The 10,341-nt window shown below is 41.3% G+C and overlaps 1 protein-coding gene across 1 annotated transcript in view; it reads left to right on the top strand.

Annotated features, from left to right (window-relative positions):
- Positions 1 to 4,413: 4,413 nt before the first annotated feature.
- T265_14418 (hypothetical protein) overlaps positions 4,414 to 10,341 on the top strand; it is a gene marked incomplete at both ends in the record, with an annotated part of 10,113 nt that continues 4,185 nt past the window's right edge. The window contains 2 exons of the mRNA XM_009173546.1: positions 4,414 to 4,479; positions 5,746 to 5,860. Of these exons, the coding sequence (XP_009171810.1) occupies positions 4,414 to 4,479; positions 5,746 to 5,860 (181 nt within the window). The remainder of the gene's footprint in view (positions 4,480 to 5,745; positions 5,861 to 10,341) is intronic.

The following is a 10,341-nucleotide window of genomic DNA, read 5'->3' as shown; positions in this document are numbered from 1 at the left end:
CAACCACTGCTTGTTTTGGGTTTTATTATCGAATATATATATATATATATATATATATATTCGAGCACATAGTTATCACCACATGCGGTGTGTACTGGATAGCGCGTGCAGTGAGCCAGATACACTCCATTTAGTGCTAACTAAAGATAATACGGGGCGAAGTCTGTCAGTTTAGAGTTATAAAGCCGTCAACATGCCCACTGTTGGCCCGTTTGCTGCCAAAGCCTATTGAAACACACTGTTTGCGGGAGGTTCATAGACCGTAGTCTAGTTAGTGTTTATTGATTTTCGGAAGTAAAAAAAGCCACTCCTAGCAAGAAGCTCCGGAATGTCCAGTGTTCAGATGCGTCATTCTGGGATTTAGTAGAGAGTAACCTAATAATCCACCCACTCCACTCGCATATCAGGAAACAGTGTGTAACCAGAAGGAGAAACCAATGGACGAACCAACCGAAAACCCACGTCAGTTATGCTTGATTGTGAATCCAATAAGCCTGCTCTAATTCCAGCGTTCATATTTCCGAGGATAACACCGAAGGATGCCGACAATGAAACCTGTCTCACTGACCTCCACAGGTTTCTCTATAAAGCGTCAATAATAATATTTCCCTACCTTCACTGAATGAAACCTATTCTCCAAAGGTATGAAGGTTAGGAAACCTGAGACTGTGAAGTTTGAGTGCGTTTGAATGCGTCGCTGATGGCGTGGGTCTTTAGGTCTAAAGCACAAACAACTTTGGATTAATTAGTTTGCAAAGTTCCATCGTGGATGCTGTGAAGTCAGATAATGTGACAAACTAAACATTGGTAAGGAGGCTGATATTTGGAACTATCTACCGTTGATTTGGTTTTCCAGGAAACCAGAGAAGCAGTCCCTTCCTTTGGTGAAATCTAGAGTTTTTGGTAGAGATTTCAGATTCATGGTTACTAGGCTCAAAGGGACTGGAACCGTTTGCTTGGTATTGTTCCGTATGCGCCAATTTCTCACTGCTTTGAGTTTCAAACCACCTTTTCATGTGTGCGCACCAGCTTCCGCCGGGGGTTCTGCATAATCTGACGGCGGCTAAGTCTATCCATGCTACTACTTTTGTATTAACTAGATCGTCGTCATTTTGGCTTCCTTTATTCATCGAAATCAACCGTGACCCAAAACCAATTGCAGCTGGAAGGTCTTAATTAGGAGGATACTTTACTGCCTTTCGGTCCTCCTACCTTTTTCATATAGTGTCTTTTACGGTTGTGACCCTGTCTTACACAAGGCCGAATAAACACTATATCGATTCAGAATCGACACATCTAGTGTTCTGAAGGTAAAAAAATTCACACTGGTCAGAAGTGATTAAACATCGGATTTTCATTTACAGCTTGGATTTTACTACTTACCAATCACAGCCTCAACCGATGCTTATTTGTTATTGCATACAAAATAAATAAGTCACTTGAATCTAGCAGTTTTCTGTTTCTTGGCCAAATTTTTAAAAAGCACGAAAAATAAGTAGTCTCGCTTTGTCTATTCTATGCGTGGTTCAGCCTAATTGACGTTTCTGTTGCTCGTGTTGCACAACACTTGGGAACAAAATAAAAACAGTCTCTATGTGGTTATTCGCTTATCAGAATTCTGTTGGACTACTAAAAACCTGTGAATGAATACATGTGCCCACGCACTTAGCAATCTCAGAGTGACTGCGGTTGCAGGTTCATGAAAGTGTGCATCCCGCAAATGTTGTTATCACCGCGATTTATAGCTTAAGTACATGCTAAAAATTGTCCTAGTTTTGTTCCTACACTAACTTCTTGGTTTCTTCGTCCGTTGGTTGGTTGGTTGAAGTTAAACTATACCCACAAACAACAAACAAAACCACTGCTGCTTTGTATCTTCAAACAAAACGTGAATGAATGAATACTTTAAGTCTGCAGACACCGCACAACCCTTTTTGCCTCATTTGGGACCACTTGGTTGTGCACATTACTTTGCAAATGAATTGGACAATGCGCGTCCTCCCCCAAAATTTGTTGATTCAGAAGTGACCTAAGGAATATTCAAGCCCAGTAACAATGTTCAAAGCCCCGAAACAAGCGGCTCACACGTAGTCTACCGGTTCAAATAAAAATTACAAGTTAATCCAAGTGGATTTCCCACTCAACAATTTATATATTATAACTGCATGATTTGTACTGGTTGTAATGCACTTTATGTAAGTCGTTCTCTGGTGCCGGATGTACGTCGCCTCGTCGAGCGTCCTGCGAAAGAACATGTATTTTTGAATTCCGTAAATTCGCTCTCAAACACACCGAGGATTGTCATGACAACAAAGTTTTTGCAAACGACTGTCTTTTGAAACCCACCGTAAAAAAATTACTCCCACAGGCGCTAATAAGATTTGATAACGGGATAACTGACTTGTCGTAATGGTAGAGAAATACATTATGAACGTTGAAAATGTATTAGCTGTGGAAGCATAGTGTGTATGTGTGTGCGTAGCTGACGGATTGACACAAACCAGCCATGGCCGGACATAATGATGCATTAGGAAAGTAGCAATAATTACACCGCCTAATAGCAGCTGAAAATGCGCATCAAGGTAGGCTACAAATGGAATGGTGAAAATAGTTTTCATCCCGATCTTCAATATTCCCAACCCGTGGGTGTGATCATTTACAGATATGTATAGTCTTTACAAAGTGTTCAAATTTACCCTGTGCCGTTTAAGGTTGACGATTGGGAATTTATCAACTCTCCAGGAAAAGCTACCCATTTCTGCTAAATTTATGGAGAACAGCTTTAAAACAGTTTGATAGTCACATGATAGTCACTGCCATTCTATGTGGTACCAAAATCAACAACTTATTTTCGTAACTGTGGAATAGCTAGCAGCTCATGAAATGGACAGCACGGAAATAGCAAAGTACTTCAAAACGACATATTGAGTGAAGGAGCAAATTCATTATTTGCTTAATAAAATAGATTGTGCGCTAAAAGTTATGGTGGAACCCTATCATTTTTACCTTGAAAAAAATTTTAGTGGGAATAAACATCTCTCGCCTTCGACAGCTGAAAGAGAAGAGATGTACAACAGTCAGATGGTAGCATTCATATTATGTTTCGGCATTCACGCAAACGGGCGAAAATAGTATATATCTGATTGCAACCAGGTGGCTTCATCAACTTTAACTAACTCATTCTTTTATGTGTCTTTTCTTGTCGTGTGTTTTTATTCACATTTTTATTCAGTTTTCGTCTTGGGACATGCATTTGTATAAACGAATAAAATATTATCGGCTGTCATTGCGTAGCATGGAGGTAGCTGTTTTGTTGTGTGTAAAGCTGAATGTAACTTAAATCACTCTTTTATGCTCGTTGGGAAACTCGCAAGTGGTATCCCGTGGGATAATCATACAAAGTGGATGTAAGAAAACCGAACAACCAGCTAGTTGAACCGAAGTTTCGCGTAGCTTCATTATAAAGGTTGATGGAAGAAATATTTCGGAGCATAACCTAAAGCCATTGGGCCTGGATTATTGACCGTTAGAAGTGTAGAGACCCATTTGTACGCAGGTTGCAGTTGTCACAAGGGGTCCTCAAACTCACTCAAAGAAACCCATGGACCGAATATCCAGGCGAATCTGTGGGAAACCCATCAATCCAGGCGAAATTCCGACAACCTAAAAACGCCGCTATTTTGTACTAGCCAACTGGCCGGAAGTTGTTGAAGTGGCCAGTGTAGCCCCCCTGTTGCAACATAAACATAAACTAACCTACCCATGACCTCGAATATTTGGCAGCGACTTCGGGACGTAGGTTTTTTGGCAAAGTCGGATTTTCGGGCCGCCGGCAAATCCGCTAAGCTCAGAGAACTTTAACCGACGTCAGTTTTTTCTATTTGTTAATGAGTACCAGCCTCCTGCCATCTCAGGTAGGACAACACAATTGGTCGAAAGGTTAACTGAATAACATCAGGTTTTCCAGCACCATTTGGGCGGGGTTTTGTTGAGCTGCTCCAGTTAATGCGTTCAGTGCTGTACATGGGGGAGGTGCTATGTGACACTGAGTCTTGAGTATATTGTTGGATAGCGCCGCGCCTCGATGATGAACAGGTAACTGGTGGCACTTCAGAGAGCGATTGTTCCCAAAATTTATTAGGTCCGATCTTCATGTATGTCGGTTTTCACACCTTACTAGTTAATGCCTTTCGAAGAGGTCGGTTTCATTGCGCCACACAGTACGCATTAGCATGTTTACTCCATTCGGACATATTTAGAGACATCTTTAGGCCAACTGATGATGCGTAACAGGCCTCTGCACATTCTGTCGCTCATCTTGTTTCTTAAAGTTTCTATCGGGTACATCATCATGTCGGCACAATCTATCCATTGCTTTCTATCATGTACAAAGTTCTAGTGGAATGAGCAATAATGTCCAGTAAACTTCATGCAAAAGCCAAATGTGATAAATCACTGTCGTCGGAATCGAATCTGCCGGTCAGTAGTGGATAAACCACTGAATGTTCGATCAACTTTTGGCAACCACAGATGGTTTATGGAAAGTTGGATCTGAAGCAGCATGCAAATTTTAATCGAACTAATGCTATCGTTGGGCGAGCACAAATCAGTCAATCAAGGTCTTCCATGGTGACAGCTGAGAGAACCCAATAGTTTGTGTGATTACACACATGATCATATTTCGAAGAATTGGATTGATGGGTAGTACGTTCATCAAGCGTTGATTGGGGTGTTCCAACGAGGCGGTAACCTGCAGAAATATCAAGTGACAAAAGCTTATCTGCTGCATAATGTACTTGGCATGCACCATTATAAGAACGAGACCAGATTTGACATTGGCTATTTTGAAGTTGAATTTTGGTAGAATATATGTATATACGATGTAGAGTGAAGAAACATCCTAACATAAACAGACACGCATAGAAGTTTCGAAGTTTGTACAATGTTGTTATTTATTCCATAGGTAATTGGAATTTGATGACCAAAAGTGTTTCTCCTACCCTTGAACTGTCCAGTAGTGTATACATGATTGCAATGTTTGGGGGAGTAAAACCTTGCGAAAAGTGCCCACAAATTGTGCCTTGGCATTCACTCGCATGTTTTATACTGGTTGATGTTTGATGTGGACCTGACAAATAACATTTCAACTCACGTCGATACAAACCAATATTTTCGAATCACCCAACGCATAAATTATTCAAATTGAATGATAAATTAACTTCTTCAGCAGTACTTATCGTGAATTGTCATATAGAATGTCTTACAGATGCTCCATTAACTAGAATAAATAGCTGACTCCGTCTGTCAGCCGATACTGGTTGCCATCCCTGTTGTCTGGGTAGCTGAACTGTACCGACAACACTTGTCCGAAATGTCGGACCAGAGTTCACCTTATCTGTTGTGTGCAGTCCGAACACTGACTACTTACGCTCTGTTCATTCACACAGGTTTGCCCACATTCAGATGATAATGCAGTTTTAAATAAAACCATTTCAACTTCAACTGAGGGCGCAGGAAAAACCGCTTTAAATCTATGACATTCCGTCCAAATTTATGAACGCTCAGCTTCTTCACTTTATCCGCAGCCAATACCAGCCTTCCACCAAGATACACATAGATGCATTTCTATCTTGAGTATGTATCAGTAAGATATCCATCCAGCGGAGAAATCATGTATTACTGGCTTCATGATGTACGTGTAATCCTTTGATCTGACAAGCACGTGCTTTTTTTCATTCCGTCCAGTGGACCGGCTTGATTGAGCTTTCTGCTTCATTGCCGACACTCGAGTATTATTTGGCCGCACGACCGGCCTTGGTTCTTAATCCTATGGGCTTCTATATACTTATTCGAGTAGGCGGTGTGCCACGCTCGAAATAGAACACCTGAACCCCAGCCATGGGGTTTGTTTTAAGTAACAAGTGGACCAGATGCAACGTCCGAGCAATTGGCCTTGCTACTGTTGAAGTTAATATTCCTCGGCTTCAAGTTAGCATTGCTTCAGGTGAAGTTAAATTTACTGCAACTTGTGACCCAGCGCATGAATTCCTTATACGAAGAGCACCGCTCAGCACGTATATAGAGACATATAGGTGAAAACTGAAGCCATTTATCTGGCAAATAGACTTCGTATTCCAAGTAACCTCACGTTTTTGATGCACTCGACTGTAATACAAAAAGCAAGCGGCACCTTTTGTTTCACATATGTGTGCACCACTGAAAAATGTGTCCTATAAACTATTCCCTCTTGACTCCGGTAATACAGAAAATTGGCCTTATCGCAGGATTCATCATCTAGGAAAAATATGCTCTCCGAAAACCATCAGTTAATATCTCACCATAGGCTTATCTTTCAGAATACAGTCAACAATTTTCTTAAGTTTGACATTAGCGTGGGTACGCTTCACAGATACGAAAAAGAACAGCGACAACAACGAAAGGTCAGGAAAATATGACAGATTATTCAAGATAGCTACGAATAATGAAATCAAGCAATGTCAGCCTAAGTACATTCAGCATTCTACCATCATCTTAATATTAGCTACTTGGAATGGAAAGTGCTTACTTTGAAGAGGCAGTTTTCCTAGGGTGAACACCTCATTCTGGTAGTTGTGCAATCAAGAAAAACATCTATCAACGTCATTTGCGGTTACTCGGTCATGTGCTACGCGTACCAACAGATCGTCTACTGAGATGATTCTCGCTTTTCGTTCATTCTTGAAAGAGTACGACTTGACGGAATGGTTTAAAAGAGATTCCGAAAAGCCTGGGTGTTGTTGAAGCTGCCAGCCTTCCAGGACCCCCTGCATTTGGCTGGATGTGTCGCTAACTGCTGTGAGTGGTACTCATGCTGTCAGTTTCTTCTCAGATAAAGTTTTGATGATCATGACTTTCTACGAAACTTGTCCCACCAAAGTAGTGTTTACCAAACTCAAAATACGTTCTAGTAAACGAGCAAGGTAAACTCACAGACAAACACGGGTAAGCACCACAATGCGATGGACATTTTAAATTACCCAAACTTTGAGATGATGATAAGATGCTATCACTTGAGTAGAAGTTACATCACTGGCCGTCAGTTCCAGGTATGATGAGACTTCTGATGTTATTTTGTGGGAAAATCCACTTTCCGATTATTTTTAAACAAAACGTATAAACTTTTGGGGAAGGAAAACGCTTATAGCCCATCACTTCCAGTGCCAAAATATTATTTCCTCGAAATTACGAAACCTGAGACATCGCCCCGACGTAGCTTCGCCACAGATTATCCCACCAGTAAGATGATAATTTTAGGGTTAAGTGATATTTGTACGTTATTCCGATTGGCGATCAGCAAGATTAGATCAACACTTTACTTCATATCCCCCAAATATTTTGACAACGTTGAACGTACATGAATTTAGTGGAGCAAACTGGTCCATACCGCAGCTGAAAAAGCTTCCTTACGTCAATTTCGAAAGCTTAGACTTCCGGTCCGGACGGGAAATCACCGTTTCCGGGTAGATAATTAGTTGTTCCCGTAATACTTCACCATGGCGGCGCGTAAGACTGTTGCCATTGTTATGTCTCCTTGTATTATACCGGGCCTTTAAAGTTTGTAGTCAAGTTGGTTGCCTAGCGAGGAAATATATCCCTGTTGCTCGGCAAGTGCCACTAGCTAATAAAAAATATGACAGAATAATTTCTAGCTGACCAAGAAGCATTCTCCAAGCACAACTTATCAGATTTGTGATGAAACAAATCCCGGAAACCGATGTTCTTTTTTCATTCCGTTTCAGTAGGATATTATGTAGGATACGGGATGCAAAGTAAATATAGTGAGGCAACAGATAAATCTGATTGAGCAAGGTGAACTAACGCCTGTTTTTTAGTAGTACATGTAATTCAGTATAAAGTCATTCAAAAAGACTTCAACCCACACCGAGGCCTCTTTTATTCTCTATGTTAAAATAATGTAGATGCACCTTTCACCGACAAGTCCCTTGAAAGTGGGTACGTCTCAGGGGTAAACAATGTTTTCAGTGCTTTCCATAAGGCTCTCGATGAGTCAGATATAACTTTGGAGAGGACATACGGGAAAATTTTAGCACGTTACATATAATATTCTGTTATCTTTCATCAGAATTAAGTGCGAATGCTGAACAGAAAATTTAACAGTCGTTCAATCCTAACAACCACTGACTGGTTCGCTAACTATTTGGTTGATTCAGGCATAACTGATGGCACGTCAGATGAGGTTTAGCGGTCTGCTCCCTGTGCGGATGCTAAAACACCATTATGGGTCGCTCGTGGTGACACGTGTGTATCACATGGGGTAGATCAGGGAGCTAACGATTCCACTTCTTGATTCAGCCGAGAAAATGCTGACTAATGGTCGAGTTTTGTCGTGGATCGTTCCGGTGGTTGTGGCGAAAAGTACAGACGAAATTGAATTCCAAGAAGTGTCTAAAGTTCTAGGAATTTTGTGCTATTGCTGAGACCTCTATAAGCTGCTGATTCCGCCAGAGGCATGCCTTTTATCGGAAGCTCTTCAAACATAGATCAGTCGGTGAATATATCCTCAACTCGGCTGTTTTTCATGAAAAAACGATCTTAGCTCATGGTGAATTCTTCATAAAGTTAATTCTAGTTGTACAGCTCTGGACTCGAACTCTATCTCGGCAAAGGTGTATTAGTCATTCCGCTAGTGAAGGTCACATCTTTGCTAACGTGTTTACTAGGCAGGAGGATCTAGCCACTAATTTAGAATCTATCTAGAATGTTATGTAATTTAGCCAAAACATCTAATCCCTTGATTAACGAGTGGCAAAAAGTGGTGCAATTGTATAATTTCGGGCTCTCCAATTTCCTGTCAAACATCGCATGTTAAACAATTAATCATTACTTAAGAAGTACGTTCCGACGTACTGAGAACGTAGAAGTTCAACGCATCATATTCATTGGTTACTGTCATGACATCAAATATGGGGGGTAAACTACTGTCACCATGGGAGTGAGTCAGATTGAAGCTAGATGTATATAATCAAGACCAGTAACAGATGTGTACAGCAACTGGGGATGAAAGTTTGATGAATGGAGTTCATGGAGATCATGGGAAAAAACAGAAACGGGAGATTCAGATGCATAACGCGTAAAAATCAGATTGGTATGCAAATGATTGAATCTCACCAACATCGTGCAACTAGGACATGCAAGTAGATCGTGCAAGTAGAACGTAAGGTTGAGGAAAAGTCGCGCGTAGCTTGACAGCCCCATTGGGGGGTAAAATCGGTCGTGGAATTTTGCATCAACCTTATGAAAAAGTGCTATCTCTGCGTAATTGGGTTTCAGTTCATGGAGATACGGTAACCTTTGGGAAGGTCAGTGAGGTGCAGCTGGTAGGCAGAATTTAGGCAAGTATGTATTTGACTTGTTCACTCAAGCCCCGCTAGGATGGGCCAATGATAACTATGTTTCTTACTGCAAATACGGCTTCAGTTTCAGACGTCTAATTGTTACAGTCTCTGGCCAGCTGGCTCCGATGATTGACTACCTAGAGATAGTCTACTTACACGTTTCAAATCGACGATGCTGCGCTATGTGCAAGTAGTGTAAGCGTATACCTCACGCAGTGGCGTATTCTATGCTCTATTCCACATATATTTCTCCTACCACACATACTATCATATTTCAATACACAATGTGAGGCTGGCGGTTTTGGTGCTGACCTTGACAGGCGGGAGCAGCGGTTGTATCGGCTTTGACAAATACAATGGGTTGGTTCTTGGAAAGATCCGCCACATCGCACAGACGCCTGGTTGAGTAGATAACTTTAGTACTTGACGTCATGCTGTCCTGATGCTACTGGAATGTAAACGTTCGTCTGTGTAAGAAGTGATAGCGGTTCCTGAAGTGGACGATGATGAGTGTCTACTTTTGAAAGGTACACGTCTGTCCTAAGCCTTTGATGAAAATGTGGTGATGAAACCAATTCACAGCGCAAATAAACCGCGCACGAGTGTCGGGCCATATTTACCTGATGTAAAATCTTTGAAGAACAAGTATTTACATGAGTTAGGCCTCTGTAATTTGGCTAATTAGCTCTGATTAGCTGTAAAAAGGCGTGTTCAGTTTGTAAACTGTGTACTATTTTGCCTCAAGTAGAGCTTATTGTTGATGCAAGCTCATAGACTCCGCTTACTTGATAAGCCCCAGGAAGGAAAAAGTCACTCGTCCGCTGTTAAACCGCATTCAGCAGCCATATGAGTAGTACACTCCGTCAAGTCCAGTGTTTCCTTCCAAAAAGTAGTGTAGATTATACAGCTTGCAGACTAGTCGCCTCGCAAGTTCGACAATTCAATT

Source organism: Opisthorchis viverrini (genome assembly GCF_000715545.1).
Source record: "Opisthorchis viverrini unplaced genomic scaffold opera_v5_191, whole genome shotgun sequence".
Taxonomy (NCBI): Eukaryota; Metazoa; Platyhelminthes; class Trematoda; order Opisthorchiida; family Opisthorchiidae; genus Opisthorchis; species Opisthorchis viverrini.
This window is presented reverse-complemented; position numbering and strand designations above follow the sequence as displayed.